Raw genomic sequence first — 19,450 nt, 5'->3', positions numbered from 1 at the left:
AGCAATCTCTGAATGGGTTTGGGGATCCATGGAGTGCTTTCTGCTGCTATAGAGGCCCATGGCTCTCAACGCACACCTTACAAGTGCCAATGTAGCCCTTTGAAGGATTAGGACCCCGTATAGGGAGAACAAACCCAAAATGGTGATCATCTGCAATCCTGCATAACATCCAATGCTTACCCTAGCCTTCCAGTACAACAAGTCATTAGAGAAATCGAGTAAATGAGCTTACCAAATCATGGACCACAGGTGGGGACTTCATAATGGCCTGCCCTTCCATAATGGGCTTCGGGATGTGCCAATGTCTCCTAAACTTCAAATGGGGTTAACCAATAATCCTATTAGGTGGTTTCTACTTCTAAAAGGAATGATATAGTCAGGGTACATCCTTCAAAAGGTGGTGGCATGTGACAAATAGGTGAATGAAGTGGGGGCAACCCTGGGTCACATGCTGGGGTACAAGGGTAGCTAATAAGAGGGAAGCCCACACTTGGGTTTATAATGTATAGGAGGGAGCAATCGTGGTACATGAGGTGCCCTGACCTTGATTTTTCCACCCTTCTTTATATGCCTTTTCCTTTTTATGATTTTCTTTGATTTCCTACTTAGGGCTCAAGGGTTGAGAGCATGATGTATAAGATATAGCAGTGAATACCCCCTTTTAAGATGGGGCGGTTGGCGGTTCATTGCTCACCAGGGGTTGGGACAATCATGAGTTCCTATATGATGGAGGAGGTTCGTAGAACCTGTAGGAACCAGGGTGATGGCCATGATGATGGGGTAGAGCTCATGTATTGGCTTTTGCGCTCATGCTAAATGTGGTTGTCTCGACCATCTTTTGCCTTGTGTGGTACATTTTCCTGTTGAATGTGGCCATATATGCTTTTATCTTTCTTTTTAGATGCATCAACCTCCGAGCTTGATTCTAGGCCATGACTCAAGGTGTGGGCAAGGGGAAGGGGCATGCTAATCCTATGTGGACCCAGTCGAGGAATGTGGACCCAGGAGGGAGAAATGATGAATAGGGTAATAATGAATGGAAAGAGGGTAAATAGAAGCAGATAAGGGAGCGGGGCCACACAACCAAAATTGGGGTTTTTCACGAAATACCATCCCTAGAGCCAAATGGTCAGTAAAAGAGATCCCATGGGACTAGAGTCGAAGGTTAACACCTAAAATGGGTATAAGGGACAAGAGCACAGACCTAGCTCATTCTTACCGCCGAATCCCCCCATTAATCCATGTCCAAAAGTGTCCATGATAAACAAACTGCAATACTCAATTTGCAAATGACAAGGCATACCTTTAGGTTTGGGAGGCCCACCTTCATACATACGATCATGGTAGATGGGCAAGGGACCACATGGCTGGCTCAGGTGGCAGAGAAATGGCACAATGGTGGTTGCAAGGGGTTGTTGGCTGAGGACCATTTTGGAGTTTTTTTTTTCTCCTAGGGATATCACCCACAAAATGGTGGGTAATAGGTCCGACTAACCAAGGATATCCAGATTCGACCACAACAAGCACTTCAACAACTAAGGACAAGAAGCCTGTTGACATCACTACTAAGTATGTTGAGATCAAGCTTGCTAGTGACATACAACTCTTTTAGGTTATGGAAAAATTCGTCAAAGTTGCTAAGAAACGACTCTAGAAAAGAAAGAAAGATACCGACAAGCTTTAATGCCTCCATGAACGAGAAAGGGAGACTTGGCTGTAGTGCCAGAGCCAGGCAACAAAAAAACTAAACATTCCCACTCCAGCCAAGAGTGATGATCATCTCGTTGCTGTTCAACAGTTGGTAGAGAAGTTAATTGATTAGAACATCGAACTCACTGCACAGGTGTTAGAATTGCAGTATTGATCTACACTCATGGCTAACCCCAATTTTACTCAAGCTTTGCATAAGGCCCATGACGACTTTTAGTAGCAAAACAAACATTGGAAGCTAAACTCGACAAAGGAGTTGCTATCGTAACCACTTTGAATAATTGGTTTTCCTATTTGGTTGTTGTTCATTCGAAGATAAGGGTCCAAGAAACAATTATTAGCGATATCTTAGCCAGGCAGACTTCAAACTCCAGAGCTAAGCAGACAATAAATACTCAACTGGAGTGAGAAAGGGAAAACTATGCACAACTCCTACAACAATATCAGAAGTGGCTGCGTGAAGGAAACAAATCCTAACATGAAGCTTCAAATGCCTCTCAGTTCCTTCAACAAATTGTGCATCAGCCATCAGGTGGAGGATATCGAGAAGAACAAACCATTCAATCAGAGGATAGTTGACTCTGCGGCAGTTGAAGACAATGTACGGTACTTGTATGATCTTATAGAGTCGATTGTAAAAGCTCGAGTAGTAGTCCGAGAATGGTTTATCTTCAACGAACATTTGCAGATGCTGGCTCCAGTGATCTATCAGACCCCGTTACCTCGTGTGACTCCAACTTCGTAAGCTCGTTCTACTTCTCCACTTCTGCCACGATTTACCCATCAATTTTATGCACCTAGTGTTTCTACATTTGCTACTATATCAAAACAACAGTCTTACGCAGAAGAGGTTGATCAAATAATGAACTAGCCAACCTCAGAGATGCAGACCACAAGATAAGAAGCACTAGGCTCTGATCCACAGGCCTGGACTTTATATTTATTTTACTTGTAATTCACAAATGTTGATGGAAAAGGTCTCCTCTGTCTTCTTGTCTTAATTTGTTTTCTCTTTTTGTTTTTCTAACTCAACCCCTTCTTTGGGACAAAGAAGGCATTGAGGGTGGGGGAGATGTTGAAAGAGCTAGTTGGGTTGTGTGACTAGTCGAATGACTGACAAATAACTAATGATAAGATTAGACAATGTGGTTAATCCAATAGTTATACTCCTGTAATTGTTTTATCAGTCTATATATACCTGTCGGTATGAATGTAGCAATGATTCCTGATATAATATAGAATACATATATGATTCTTGGTTAACTCCCTACTACATTGTTTTATCTCTTTTCATGCTTTCTGGATGTTTACTTGTGTCTGTCTACTAGTAACAATGCACACTATTCGCTAGATTACAACACTCATCAAGGAGAGATTTGACTTGGTCTTGGAGGGGTCTTGGTCAAGGGTCATAGGTCTTGGAATTCGTCATTTGAAGCTCTATAAGAAGAGAAGAGTTCTTGTGGGTTTTCCTCTCAAGATGAGAGGTTTTGGCCTTGACTGAAAGCCTATATCTTGTGTCCTCTTATCTCATTGTTCTTTATTTTTTGGTAGTTGTTTGATGATAACAACACTAATTATAATCAAGTGAAAGAAGAAGCTAATCAAGTTAAGTAAAAACACATCACAAGCAGTTATCAAAGTAAGATAAATCACCTGATCTAACTACCCCTAGATTTCTTAACATGAGGACACCTCCACTCTTGTGCAAGCAAGAAATAAGCTCTAGATAGTTGGATTATTCAGTAAAAGTGCATCAATAGAGAAGCATATATTAAAATTGATGATGTTTTCAAGCTATAGCAAGGAAACTCCCTTAAAAAGAATCGTTCAATAAGCCTTTGAGAGAAATCGATGTGGGTTCTTCTACTTCTGTCGCTTGAGAGTTGGTTGGTTCATCCAAAAACGCAAAAGATGCAAAAGATTATAGATCTCTACACACTTCAAAAGATTTTGTTAGATCCACTAGGGATTGGATTGCACAATGAAAAAAAAGACTAGGGGTTCGGCTGAAAACCCACTAGTGTTACTAGCTCTAGAGTGGTTCTCTAATCCAAAAAATTACACAAAATAATTTGCATAAATTAATACCAAAGGCATATGGAACTTAACAAATTAAAGATCAATTTGTGTTAGAGCATTAGGAGCAAATAAATCTGAAAAATATTAGCATAGAAGCCAGAAGAATAACACCACAAAGCATATACCCCCAAAGTCTTTCATTATTGGATAAAAAAAATTCCAATACAAAAATCCTATAGAGCTCCACTTAGCCAGTGGTTCAATTTTACAATGATACAATGAAGAGCTTAGAGGCTCAATATATAAAAATTTTTGAGAGAGGAGCCCTCTCCAAGTGAAAACGTCTAGGTCCCTTGGGCAAAGAACTAGATCCAACCAGGAAAAATCGAAACCCTTGATTTCCGCTGTGTAGATCCCTAGGAGAAGTCGTCGTTCTCCATATTAGAGGAGTTGGGTTGCGTGAAATTCGAATTTTGGAGTGGTTTGGACCACTAAAAAATATTTATCATACTTTTCCTCGATTAAATCCCCTTCAAATTAACAAACTCGGACCATTTGCTTCAAAAAATTCATTCGATTTGCTGGGACAATAGTTGTTCTTATGGACCATCAAATTTTTCTTGGTATTTCTCTTGCTTGATTTGTGGAGATTCCATCACTTTTTGACTTGACTTTATTTCTTGGGAAAGTCCACCTAATTTTTTATCATTTTCACTTGGAGAGAATTTTTTAGTTTTTCCCATTTTTATTTTCCGGTTAGTTATTTGCCAGTTTCTGCGAGGAATTCGAAAAGATGGGTTTTGAGGGGTAAATGCACATTTTTTCACATTGAAAGTGTGTATAAATAGAAATTTGAGGTGTAGAGTTTTAATTTTGATTACTCATACCCCCCCTTACAGCTTTTATAGACAACACTTGTTACATTTTATATCAAATAATTATTAAAAATCTTGACCAATGGGAGATTTTTAACAATTAAAAAATGACACGTAGACTCAACCAAATTCCACGAAACTTTAGAGATGATCTATTATGGTAATATACATCGACTCTAGATACTAGGACTCAGCTAAGACTCTACTATCAAGCCACACTCTAGATTTGCGGTAGATCTAGGAGAAAAACTTCACTAATTATAAGTGTTGAGAAACACAAATAATGAGCCTAAGGGAAAACAAACTCCCTAGAGTGAACTCAGTTGGTAGTAAAATCCTAAGCTACCTAGGCCTTTTATATGACACTTTTTCACCAGAATCATTTTTACATAATTTCTGCAGGGCTGTAGAATTTGGACAGTAGATTGATGAAGGATGAAGATGAATTTTGGTATTCTTGCATGATCTGATGGTGCATGAATGCTCTGAATGTGCTCTGACCATGGAGTCTTTGTGTTACGAACATAAATTGGATAAAATAAAATAAACATAAATAAATATAAATAAATGTAAATACTAAATAATCAAGTAATGATTATGTTAAGTAGTCGTTACTTAAGTGAAAAGGCATGTCTAAAAGACACGTCCAGTCACGAAAGGATACCTTCTTAGGTATATATGTTGGTCCTCATTGTAACATTCTACATCACTTGTATATTATCTATCTATCTATCTATATATATATATATATATATATATTACAAATACCTTTTGTGTATTTCTACGTTAAGTCAACGAGTTATAAGTTTTGTTGCTTCAGTGGTATCAGAGCCATGTCACACAATATAATCATGCGAGTCTTTGAACGTTGTTCGCCACACAAATTGCCATTACGTTCACGTTCTGTATTCATGGGACAATTTAGTAAAATTCAAGAAGCATTGCAGCGTTTAGAAAAGTTATTTGCGGAAGCTACAACATGTTTTAAGAAAAGTTATGCAGAAATCGATAATAAGGAAGATGATAGCGATGGTGAAACAAAACACGGTGAAGCATTAGATGATTATAATATTGAAGATGTAGATGTTGTAGAAAATTATCAGAATGATGATAATGAGAATGAAGATGTAATAGATAACAATGAATATATAGAAGGTTATAATGATGGAAAAGTGGAGATTGGTGAACCTTTTAGGCCACCTCATGATGATTCCTTCTCAGTAGAGTTATCCACTGCAAGTAAAAGCGTGGTAGCTAAAGAAAGAGAGTTGAGTAGTACTGTTAGACCAATCAATGAAAACTATGAAAAGTTTAGACAAGGCTCTTGAACAGTTAATACAAATAAAAGGTTGTAGATGCCTCAAAACCTATGAGGCAGGATAATGCATATCTTAGTGATATGCACATTGTAGAAATTGCCGAAAAAAACACATTTGGAAAGTCCTGGAATAGATAAGGGTGAATATGTATCAAGGGCCATCCTTGCCTATGATAAAGCAGATGTTTTGAAACTCTTTTTAATAATAAAATTGACGGAGACTTGAGTTCAACAGTTAGAATTGAGATTGTGGCAGATTATGAGAGGATAGATGGTATGATATTGGATAGGTCCAATGAAGGTCATCTCGTTTCAGTACAAGGTCAAGGTGAGAGAACAAAGTTATTATAGTGGATAATCAGAATGATAAATTTGACAGGGAAGACACCCAACTTACTTTTCATAAACAAATTGGTCTTGAAGGCGAGGATCCTCGAGAAAATTTGAAGGGTGACTTTGGGATTGCTAAGGTCAAAATTGAAAATATTGTAGGATCCTCTGACAAATAGTTTCAGTACAATATATTAGACAAGGGACCGACCAAGAGCAACACTTCAGGCTTGATTTCCTCTGCAATTTTTGAAGATGGAAAGAATATGCTCTGGAAAGATGATGGCAATCTGAGATTGGAAAAGGGACTTGATAATGCTCTAAATAAAAAATTTCCTGCTTGCTCTATCGCAGACAAAAGGCAAATAGATTCAACTACTACGATATTCCATGTGCGAGGTTTGGGCATGAAGAATTTTACCAAGGTTGCAAACTATCTGGTTGTGCGTATACAAAAAAGTGATGGGGACAACTACCCTGAGACCTTGCATTGGATGTTCATCATCAATGGTGGTCCAAGTTTCAAGATACTTTGGGGTACTGTAAAGAAGTTCTTTCATCCACACACAAGTGCTGGAAGAGATGCTCTACACGATGATAATAAATGGACAAAAGGTTTGTGGTGGGCTCTTTGTTCTGGTGCAGGAGATGCTTCTACCAATCCACCTAGAGGGCCAACTACAACTTCCTTTGCATCCTTGAGCTGTTTGAAACGTTTTGTTGAAGATGATCAGTACTACAAAAAAATCATCGAACAAGGTCCTTATCTGCCCTTACTATTGCTAGTAGTTCCACCAGTCAATTCAATGATAAGGGGACATGATTTAAAATCAACTATTCTTTATTCAGCTGCAGATGTTTTGGGATCATTGATTTGTGTGCTTAATTAAGTCAATCAATTTTCCTTGGCCAAGAAGCAAGGTGGCAATACTGTAATCTTAGCAATTTTCTTTGGCCAGGCAACAAGGTGGTAATCTCCTGCATCCTTTACACTGTTATTCCCCAGACCTTCACTACCACTTGCTTGATTACCATACAACCCCTTCACTGCACAACCCTCCAGTCTTTGCACAATCCTCCTCGCCGCTGCATTGGAACCGTTGTTTCACAACAACTTGACGACCAAGCCCAAGCTGTGATTCCTGTCGACCGTCGAACATTGCTGCCACAAGTCGGGTTCTTTGCCAAAAATCGTTGCTACCTGCACGTTGTCGTCATCAGCAGCCACACCGATTGTCCCTGCAACTGTCGGCACCTTGTCTGTGTGCTGCTCCAATCCCATGTTGCCACGTCAACCACTCAATACCCCCACTATGTCCTCTATCCCCGTTGCCTGTCTGTCTGCGTTGTTGAATCCGCTGTTTTATGTGGTATCAATAGCTGTAACCCAAACCCATAACTTGTCGCGTCCCAGTCATGCTTCGTCCACGTTGTCTTCGTGCTCATTTCAGTTGTCATCATCCCGTCCTTGTTGTTCCGCCTGTCCCGACAATCGACTGTCGTTCTGCCTTTGTTCTTTGTGCCATCTTTTGTGCCACAGTCAATTGTCTGGCGAGTCGTCAAGATCAAATCACATCCATCATGCCCAATACACTCGCAAGCTGTAATCTTTTGTGCCGATAGGGTTCCTTGTGCCATCTTTTTGTGCCGTGGTCAATCCTTCAAGCCAATCGTCAACGTCAAGGTCAAACAACATCCGTTATACCTGATTTGTCGTGCCGTATATTAATTATATAGTTATATAATTAAAGTATATAATAATATAGTTAATTTAATCAATTTATAAAATTGGTTTATAATTAATATAAGTTAATCGAATTAATTTATAGTTAATATAAATTAATTTAATTAATTTGATTATATAATTTAATTAATTTAATATATATATATATATATATATATATATATATATATATCTAGAGTTATTAAAAAAAATGGGAGGTCAATAAAAAAATATATTTATTAGAAAAAAATCTAGTTCCAAAATAATATCATTAGAGAATTATTCGAGGTTATCAAAAATGACGTGAGCCAAGCGAAGACAATTATTCAAGGTTAAAGTGAAGGAAACTGCCAACAATAAGCTTTGAGGACAAAGCTTTTGAAGGAAGGGGCAATGTTACGAACATAAATTGGATAAAATAAAATAAACATAAATAAATATAAATAAATGTAAATACTAAATAATCAAGTAATGATTATGTTAAGTAGTCATTAGTTAAGTGAAAAGGCATGTCTAAAAGACATGTCTAGTCACGAAAGGACACCTGCTTAGGTATATATGCGGGCCCTCATTGTAACATTCTACATCACTATATATATATATATATATATATATATATTATTACAAATACCTTTCGTGTATTTCTACATTAAGTCAGCAAGCTATAAGTTTTGTTGCTTCACTCTGACAAGTATTTAAGTGCAACTTCAGTGGTCAACAGGTCGAAAGTGTGCTTGATTGCTTGTATCTCTTATCAGGACCATCAAGTCCTTGCCAATACCTTCTTTCAGAACACCATTGACCCCTTGAGTCCTTATTGTCCAATCTGTTGTTGCCATAAGACCTACGTTGCTTAATTTGGCTTTGCACTAGGTCTCTTAGATTTTGTGGTAACAATTTTTTTTTTTTTTTGCTCAAATATATTCAATAAGTTCTTAAATATCCAGGCACGTGACCACACACACACACATATACCATTGTTGATTATGTCTATATATTCATAAATTTATGTATATTGGTCTATATACAATTACATATGCTGGTCTTCGGCAGGTTTATGTGCATTTTTTGTTTCAAAAGATAGCATACTGATGTCAGTAGCCAATCCATATCTAGGTAGTTAGCGTGACTGATAATATTTTTTTTGGTAATATTGTTGTCAAATTACAGCAATTATTTTTCTTTCCCTTAGCTTGTAACAATGATTTATGTTTTGGTCTCCTAACAATGAAAGTTAGAATGTCTGGTTCCTTGTTTTTTTGTTAAACAACACAAACATCATTTAAGCAAGCAATGATTGATTGGTCTCTTTTTATGTCATAACTCTTTTAATATCTGCTTTCCATATAACCTCTTATATGGCAACAAATTTTTATGACAATTCTCTGATGTTTTGCACCATGATTGGAGTGCTTTTAATGTGTTATTATTATTTTTTTGTGAGTTATTTTACAGAGATTTTAACCCCAAGAAATGTTTGCAGATTTTGGCCACCTTACATAAAACTGTTGTTCCATATTTGACAAACCCAATTCTTCTAAGGTAGGAAAGCAGGTTGTACTTGTGACAATATTTTTAGAAAGCTTACTATCACAGTGAAATGGATTTTGGTAATCGTATCTAAATTATTACATTTTGTTGGTTTCATGCATACATAGTCTTCTCAATATCTAATGGTTTGCATTTCTATTTGTCTATGTTCAGTGACTTTCTTACAAGATCTTATGATATTGGGGGCGTGGTCAGTGTCATGGCTCTCAATAGTCTTTTTATACTTATCACACAACATGGTCTAGAGTATCCTGATTTCTACAATAAGCTTTATACACTTATAGAACCATCTATATTTATGACTAAATATCGATCTCGTCTTTTTGAGGTAACATTCATTTCTTAAGCATGTTTTAATATTTATTTTTGAATATGCTTCTTTCAGAATTGTTTAATCCTTTTAAGGCGAAGATGTTTTTACCTGAGACTCCTAAAATTTCATTGTTATGTTCAGAAAAAAGTATACCTCATTTTATTACCATGTTTGAGAGCTTTGGATATTGTTCTCATCAAGAAAATGCCCTGTATATTACATGGATGAGATAATGTTGTCGCATCTATTTCGATTTCAGTATCTTGCAAAAGCTATTGCTTACTAAGCTTTCTTGTTATTTGTGGCCTTGAGTTGGCAAAAGTAGACAATTCAATGTGTTGCTTCATAAAGAAACATATGTGGTGGACATTAAATCTTCTATGGATTGTAATAACCTTTTTTTTGAAAGAAAAACAAAAAAGCGTATTTATATTCAAGATGGCATTGTTTCTCGAGAAACAATGTTGCCTTTTTATTATTCTTGAAGCTTTTCTTTGCACATATTGCTGCTGAAGAATCTTCTTTATTATATCATGAAGTGATGCTAAAGACTGATGATATGTCAGATAATTCTGCACTAGTTCAGGAATTAATCCTGGCCTATCAGCTATATAGTGTTGCAAAGAAGCAGGGTTGTGAACATCTCCTGTTTTATACAAGAGTCTTTGCATCTCACATTTAGAAGAATCCAGTTGACTTAAATTACAAAGCCTTTGAGCCATGGCCCATGAATACTGCAGAATAATGCTCAACATCATATTGCATAGTACCCAAAAATTCAAGAACTGCTGCTTCTGTTCGGGATTTGACTGGCTGCCTATCTTCCATAATTTTCTGTTGATGTGTAGGTTTCGTTCCAGACTGTCAATATCCAAACATACCCTAGAATCCCCTAACTATTTTATAAGTCAACTCTTGCGATGTAACTTTTTCTTTGTGGATCCCCTTTCGGATATCGATCCATCCTTCCCAATCTGTAAAAATATCTCCTATCACTTGGAAAGAGAGACAATCAACATTAGAGATGGGAGGATTTGAAGAATAAGAAGAGCCTGGCTGCGAGAGGGGAAATAGATCTGGTGCAGTTCCACTACTGGATGCAATATACGTGCCTTCTTTTTCTGATTTCATTTGATACCAAATCTAAAAACATTATCTTTCATGGCTATCCATTTAGGAACATGTTCTAGATCTAACAAATTTTCTCTGTCAATCCTAAATCTGATCTCGTATTTATCAACAGTATTTCTTTTCATTTCATGTTTAACCATGAGTTCTCTCTTTTAAGAGAGACTTTGCTTATATGAGCAAATATCTTCATTTAAAACATCATATCTCGTTTTTAGGAGAGTAATTTTTTCAAGAGAAGGTTTTGCTAGGACTATTTCCATCTTATTTTCTTGCTCGAAGAAATTTTAACCTTCAATAATCTTCAGGTTTGTTCTTTAGGAGTCATCATCTTTTTAAGATCCTCTATTGCTGCTTGAGCAATAGTCATTTGTTCTTGTAAAATGCGTATTCTGATTATCAGACTGTTTAGAATCAAAAGAATCTATTTTCCAACAACTATATGGAATTTACACAAATGGTGCTTTATAATCAGAATATGTCTTGCAACATCGTCTAAATTTTGTAGCATACATTTTGTCTGATAGTTGCTGTAAGAGGCCAATATGATGTTCTTTTTGCCTAGGGTTTCGAAGCTTCCTGTAGTGAACAAACTCTTGATCAGCAACCAAAGGTCCATCACCAAGGGTCTGAGTGCAATCTGATGGACCCATATATCTTTTTGGCAATATTTTCTCTGATTACTTTGTTTTCTCTTTGGGCAATGTAAGCCTAAGCACATTACAATATTTCAAATGATTTTTTTGATCATTTAGAAACTCTATATAATATTTACATTTGGAGTGTCGCCCGAAATGTTTTGATGTGCTAAGACTACTAGCACTGGAAGTACTGGAAACGTTTTGAGGCATTGCTCTTGCAGTGCTTGAGTTTTATTTCTTGTCCTTTATCTGCCTTGTCTCTTGACAATATGGACAATCTTTGTAATATCTTTATAGATCGTGCTTATGATCATCCTCTATGGAAAATGCAGGTTTAAGACTCAGAAGTGATTTTCCTCGAACCATGTTATCAAGCGACTTTTGTGGCCTAGAGGATTCCAAATATTTTTCAGCAAGGGAAACATAATGATTCTGCCACATTGTGGGGATTGATAGCTGAGTGAAATAAACAATAATGTGAGAAATATTCCCTAGAGTGATCACCATGCTTTCATTGTGGTCTTTCCATGCCAAACTGTGGTGCAAAGAATACATGATTGTAGTGACAAATATAAGAGCAAGATGACTATGTTCAAACATATCGAAGCCATTCAATTGGACTTAGGCTTGGAGTAATGAAGAAATATATGCATTAGTAAGGGAGACAACAAATCTTGGCACAATAGACTCATAGTACCATAATGTAAGGGGGATGAGAATCCACCAATTAAGGCATCTTCAAACTTCTTTTGTTGGGAATCCACCGAACATGGAGATGCATCATTAAGACTTGAATGTACAAGTTGATTGAGAGAAAACTAGATAACACACTGAGATGGATATATTGAAAATGGTTTTTTAAACCCGAGTCTATATCCTCTTGGGTGAGAGGAGGGATCTAGTGAGTTGTGGTACTTAAGGATAAAGTGACATTTATAGCAGTGTAACACAAATTCATAGTATAGGTTTTTGATGGGGGAACCCTAGGAAGTTTCCAATTAGGAATAGACTGAACTCAATAACAATAACTCCATCCTCATAGAAGTCTATTTCATTATAATTCTTTATTTAATTAGCTTTAGAAGGAGAAAGCTGCTTACGAGAAGATGAAGCTAGTATCAAATCCATAGTTACTTTATACTCTCTAGGCTTATGATAAGACCTTAGAGGTAACAAGCGACATGATAAACAAGACTTGCATGGTTAAAAAACGATTTCCTTGGCTCAACATGACCTTTGATTTCCTAGCATGTATTGATTCTCACACACCTGCACAAAAGTCCTAATATTTGATCAATGTTTTAGCTTTGATACAATTAGCAAACCTGGTAAATAACATTTCTTTGAAAGGATTGGCATTAATGCAACATGTAGAGGCTTGCAGTTTATTACCATCTTTGGCTCACCTCTCGTTTATTTTGAATGTTTATTCATGTAAAATGCTGCACAACCCCATGAGAAATCTCCTTATATATATTTTTTTCTGACAAGGGATTTGACAATGAGGTCGGTTTTGTACTCATGTTACACAGGGTTGATTTCGACCAATAGCACTATAACCTCTAGGTGTGGGTGTAAGTCGAGGTCTGGACCTGTGACCTTTACATAAGGAGTGCCTTAACTGAACACTCTGTCACCAACTCGTTGGCATCCCATAGATTTAAAAATTGGAACTGGGCATCGAATTGGTCACTTATCTAACCGTGATTCAAATAGATTCAATAAACCAGAATTGAAAAAAATACATAAAATAATTATTTTTTAATGAAAAGCTTATTTTTAAGATTACAAACCATGATTCCAAACCATTAGAGACAAAATATGGAAATTCTTCTCATCTATATACCATGTAAAGGTGCATATATCAAAATGGCACCGAGTGCAATACATATCAATGATATCATCAACAAAATATATAACCAATGAGGCTCTAAATGGCCTCTAGAGTCCAAAAACAATGTTAAAACTCAAGCTACTAGGCCACTAGCCTACTACAAATCATTGATCAACATGATCACTCATCAAACTTATCACCACTACTAGACATGGGATCATTGACAAGAGCTACGTAAACATCATCTGGGTCAGAGTTTGAGGACTCCTCACAATGCTCTCCAACCTCAATAGCAGTACTAGACCTAGTACAACTAGAAGCATGAGTTGGCGGAGCTGCACAACTACTCGCGTCACCAATATGACGTTACATGCTTGGTCATGGTGGTTCGCTTCCTCCAGCTATTAGTTCAACTACCAGATTTGCATTGGGATCAACGTCCCCCACTCCATGGCATCAATATCAAAATCAACATCAAACTTAGCTAGTTGAGTCTTCTCCACCCATTTTGAAGTTGATCAATATCATCTGACACAATGGGATCTGTATCAGGTCCTTTGTTCAATAACTAGTTGCACCTTAGTTGTTGCACGAAGACAAGATCATTTAATCATTTTTGTTCCAAACAATTTCTCTTCTTCATGTGAACCTGTTCAAAAACAAATCAATTGTGCTCACACCCAGAAGCATTGCAAGTTTGGATGAGAATTCTAACTGCAAACTTTTGTAGTTAAGGATATTGGCTTCTAAATGACTCCCACCAATGTGCTACAATGACAAAGACTAGATTTAGTTCATTGTTCAACAATTTAGATGGTAAGTTTGGGAAATTTACGAATTACTACTTCCATTTAAAACAATTGAAATTTACAAAAAAAAAAAAACAAATAAATTGGAATTGCTTACTTGGTTGATCCACATCTCTTGCACTCTTTGCCAGATTTTTTCCAAATGTACCTATGGCCCTAGAGAAAGGAATGAATTGTTGATGTATTTCCAATTGTTGCGACTCGACTCATTAGGTACCATGCACTCCATGCACTCATAGAACACATCTTTGAACTGCCCACTACGATGTTCTCTTAGCATAGCTCTATAATGATACTTTGGGTTCAAGAAATAACCTGCTGCATGTATAGGATGATGGAGTTGATTGTTCCATATGTCATAAATGATCTCCCAAATAAGCCCATATTTGCCTACTTTGTCCTTGTAGGTGTTGGAAATAATGAGAAGGGGGTAAATTGGTATTTCTTAGCAATTATCAATCTGTCAATCCTTTTCAGAGCGTTTTAATCTTCAACAATATTATTATTATTATTCAGTATCAAATAACAAACCCAGTAAACAACACCATTCAACAATGCAGTAAGATAGAAACAATAGACACAATATTTTTAGGTGGAAAACCCCCTTCGGGTCAAGAACCGGTGAGTGCTTCTTAGTAATTGTCATCTCCCTCTTTAAAAGAAAATAATTACATCAAGTTTTCAACTACAACAGAAGGAGGCTCTAACCCCCTAATTATCAAGCTACAACCTGTAGGACACTACTACACCCTAATAACCTGCTGCACCCGGAAGGACATTCCAACGCCTTGTAAGTCAGGACACAACCTGACGAGTGCCCCAACTTTCTGTTTACCAGCGATTGTCGGAAGGATGCTTCGTCGCCCTTTAATTTATCAGCCCCGACTAAAAGGACACCCCAACGCGCTGTGTAGGCTTCAACATGCCTAGCACAACCTTGCTGCCCTGAAGTGTTCTCAGGCTCCAACCTGAAGGTGACCCCAGTCACCTGCCTCACACCATTCTTCCACCCTAAAGAGTTCTCAGGCCACAACCTAAAGGTGTCTCCAATCACCTTGAAGAGCCAACGGACCACATTTCATAATTTTCAGACTGGATCCCCTTGTGCTCTGAATCAATATAAGAAAGTTGTAGAGAAGATAACTCTGTATTGCTCAAACTGACACCCGATCACTGCACATCAATGACCACTGCACATTACTGATCACTTCACATCATGGTCGTTGCACATCATGATCACTGCACATCGCTGTCACTGCTTATCACTGCATATCAATAACAACTGCACGTCACTGTCACCGCACTACATTGCTCATGTATGAATAGCCATCAAGAGCTCATAAGTAGACTGCCACATCACTGAACCACTGCCTGTACGGGGCACAGGAGAGTAATACTAATAATAACTCAAACCAAGGTTCAAGTCACTAAAAGGTATATAAGTCTTGCAAAGGCATGTCAAGTCAAAGTAAAAGTGTCAACTCACTGTCATGTATCTACAAGTCAGATCTATGTGTCACGTCTAGGTGTCAAGTCAATATGTCATGTCTGGGAGTCAAGTCATGTCTAGGTGTCAAGTTTATACATACACAAGAACTGCTGTCACATCACATGTGACTAACACCAAGAGATATAGTCACATCACTTGTTAACACTGTATCTCAGGTTACTGTCAATTCATTGAATATATAATGATTGTCATAGGCATAGTTCTACTGCTTAAATGTTCCAAAACTGTTTACATCAATGATCCAAATACTGTAGCTAACATGAGGTCACAGGTTATGTGCACATCTACACTCAAGGAACTACTTTACTTCACTGTTGCACTTGTCTTACAAGGTCACTATGTCAAGTCAACTATTGTCACAACTTTCTATACATCAAGTCACTGTGTCAAGTCAATGTCAATATGTCAAGCTGTCATATACACAATTAATGCACATGTTACTATCCTTGTCACTGTTAGGTTATTAATATTGTCTCACAGTCTCACAATTGCACTACAACCTCATGTCATGATAAATGTCAGATTTATGTCACATAACACTACTGTCTCATAAGTTCACTTGTCAAAGGTTACACTCATCAAGGACTAGTCTTATGAAAGGAGTGCTATTCAAATCTATTATGTCACTTTCACATCAAACATCAGTTCATTGTCAATTTACTACTAAGATCATCAATACTGCTGATACAAAGGTCATGTCAGTGCTTTAAGGTTATGTCACTGGTTTTCCTAGGACAGTGACAAAGATGTCAACAAGAGTTTAGTCATCAAGAGGTCATTACATCATTACAGTCTCACTGTTTTGCAACATAATGACAAGGTCACATAGGGTATGTCACTGTGTCAAAGAACTCAAGTCCATGTGTCAAAATGTCAATTCATGTCAAGGTCTTTTATATATATATATATATATCAAGAATTTATACAATGTATTTTGAATTCCACAAAAATTTGAAGTCAATGATTGGATTAGTACATTTGATCCTACCAAGGTTGTGAGTCAATGATTGGCTAGTTCATTTTTGAAGATAGTAACTGATACATAATGATATTACAGTGAGAATTATTGTCATATATTGAAAACTGTAGGTGAACAAACTTCCTATACACTGCTTCTTATCGAAGTCAAGCTTATGCCTTTAAAACAAGGACACCGTATGAATCAAAACACTTGCTGTCAGTCTAGCATTAATATAGTTGCAAACCAACACTGCCAAATTTGTCAAGTTGTACATCAGATTTGATTGTCAAATAAGGTTATGCCTATGTCCTGCAACTTTTGGTCATACTGTGTCACTGTTGCATCACATAAAAGCTAACAGTCAATCATGTTAACGTCCTTGTCATTGAAGAATGTCATACAACAACAAAGTTACAAGTTATATGTATTTTTATACTGCTACTTGTATAAATTCTGCTTAGAACCATGAGTTTAGGCCAGAAATGTTTTACCTTCCCAACTATTTATGATGCAGAGACTTAGGATTAATTGTTCTAAATTATTTATGTAGAGAGACAACCCTTCAAGCTTCAGATCAGATGTACCCTAATGCACAGGTCTGTAACCTTAGGAGAGTGCCCTAATGATGGTTGCACTTCTTTTTCATTTGCAAACCATTCTGCCCAAGAAGGAAGCCTTAATCACAAGTCTGAGTGCGTTGGAGTAGATGCCCTAGCCGCAAAATAAACTATAAAACAAAGATTATTCAAATGCATACAAAATTCAGGACATACCTTTAGGAGGCCGAGCTATATAAGAGAATATCTCACAAGTCCTTCGCTTTCCCTTACAATAGAAGGATCTCCAAACTAGTTTCTGTGCTATCTCATAAAAGCCGTAAAAGCCGAAAAGTTCCTCAGGTTGGCCGAATATTTCCGACAATTTCAGAGCATGTTCTAAGAGATTTCGTTGAGTGTTTAGTGACTTAGGTGATTGATAGTGTGTTTCTTTTATAGTGCATAGGAGGGGTTTCAAATGTTAACGTTGGAGATGTATTTAGGCTTAAGAAACATCTCAATGATGTTAATTTGATTTAATGAAAGTTATTACTTGTTTCCTTATGCCCTAAGGTAAGGATCATTTTGACTTTAGTATGATGAATTATAATTACATAAGATGCTAATTAGTTGGAAGCCCATCCTAAGCATGATCTCACCACATAACACGACAAGAAACCCATCATGGTACATTTTGACACCCACAACTAATGAAAATGTGCCAAGTCACCACCCCTTGGGGTTTTAGCCCAGAAAGTGGGGTCTTTGACTTCAAACATAGTGATCTCTCAAACTAGGAGGACTTATGTGGCATACCACATACCACCAAAAAGATCTCGACGAGAAGAATCCAATGATATGGATCTCTAAGTCAAACTCAATGCTTTGACACTTCAAAAACCGTCGACAAAGTCGGGATACATCCTCAGTCCAGGGAACACAAACCCTAGGACTTGGGTTTTCAACCATCCAATAGTGTAGCCTTCACCTTGATGTAATCCAGACAATTATAAGAAGCATTCATTGTTCATTTGACATCAATGATTGGTGTTTCAGTCAAAGTCGAACTCAGTCAAACCCTTGGGGTTGACATCAATGACAAAACCATCCAACAATAGGTTGTCTGTATCTGCTCCTTTTCCCAATCCATAGCCTCATAAATGTAGCCCATGACCAATTTTTCCCCATCCACCAATTATAACACCTGAACAAGGGGGGCTCACCAATTTTCACAAGCTCTTTTACTTTTTCCTAAAAAGTGTTGTCAAAAACTTTCTTTTGGTGTCTTTTCCATCTAATCTATGAGCTTGTCGCGATGAATTCCAATCATCATTGGAAAACATTTTCTGCAAGTTTTGTTGTTGGGAAGTGAGAGATTGCAATGTGAGGAAGTGAGTTGCAAATCTTGTGATAGCGGGCCTAACAAACTCCTTGCCCCCATTGTTTTTTATCATTAGGCTCAATACCCATGAGTGGTTGTAGATTTATTTTGTGATACTCTTGGCATGATCTACAATGTTCTTTACCCACTACACTTTTCCTATGTCCTTAAGCATGAGGTCTATGCAATGTGTAGCACATGGGGTCCAAAATTTGGTCCAATATTTGGCCTCTAGCATCTTTGCAGCAGGAACATAGTTTGAGGCATTATCAATGATGACTTGGGCAACATTTTGTTCCCCCCCTTGTTGTAACAATCTCATCCAAAAGCTCAAATAATAGGTTGGCATTTTTCACCCTATCAAATGCATCAACCGATCTCAAAAGCATTGTTCATTGAGGGTAAGAGACAATGAAATTTATGATAGTGCAGTTTATACATCAATCCAATGGATGCAATCTCTCTTTGCAAAAGAGTTCCCCTCAAGTCATGCATAGTAGGGCCTTTGAAGCCCTTTCCTACAACGATAACAACATCCCACATAGCTTGGTAATAAGGTGATCAAGCAACATTAAAGGGGATATCTGCATCATACCTCCATCTAACAATGTATTTAAAAGGAACATCTCTTCATTGCTTTTTCCAATGAGCATCTTAGGTGGGTTGACTTAGACTTGGTTGGGAGGAAGTGGCATTAGCAGTAGCAGAGGCAGATGTGGAAATGTGTGAAATAACTTTTATTTAACCTTTGGCTTGGCCTTGAAGTTGAGAGTGCGATCCAAGAGGGGGAGGAACATAATGGAAGGGG

The 19,450-nt window shown here is 37.3% G+C and overlaps 1 protein-coding gene across 1 annotated transcript in view; it reads left to right on the top strand.

Moving 5' to 3' along the window:
- The window catches only part of EMB2762 (CCAAT-binding factor), a 266,353-nt gene that overhangs the window by 181,569 nt on the left and 65,334 nt on the right, over positions 1 to 19,450 (top strand). The window contains exons 9-10 of the mRNA XM_089388606.1: positions 9,462 to 9,520; positions 9,683 to 9,857. Of these exons, the coding sequence (XP_089244732.1) occupies positions 9,462 to 9,520; positions 9,683 to 9,857 (234 nt within the window). The remainder of the gene's footprint in view (positions 1 to 9,461; positions 9,521 to 9,682; positions 9,858 to 19,450) is intronic.

The sequence above is a fragment of the Pinus tabuliformis genome, chromosome 1_1 (assembly GCF_031772625.1).
Source record: "Pinus tabuliformis cultivar Carrire ecotype Pingquan chromosome 1_1, CPIR1, whole genome shotgun sequence".
Taxonomy (NCBI): Eukaryota; Viridiplantae; Streptophyta; class Pinopsida; order Pinales; family Pinaceae; genus Pinus; species Pinus tabuliformis.
The sequence above is the reverse complement of the archived record's forward strand: the minus strand, read 5'-3'. Positions and strand labels throughout refer to the sequence as shown.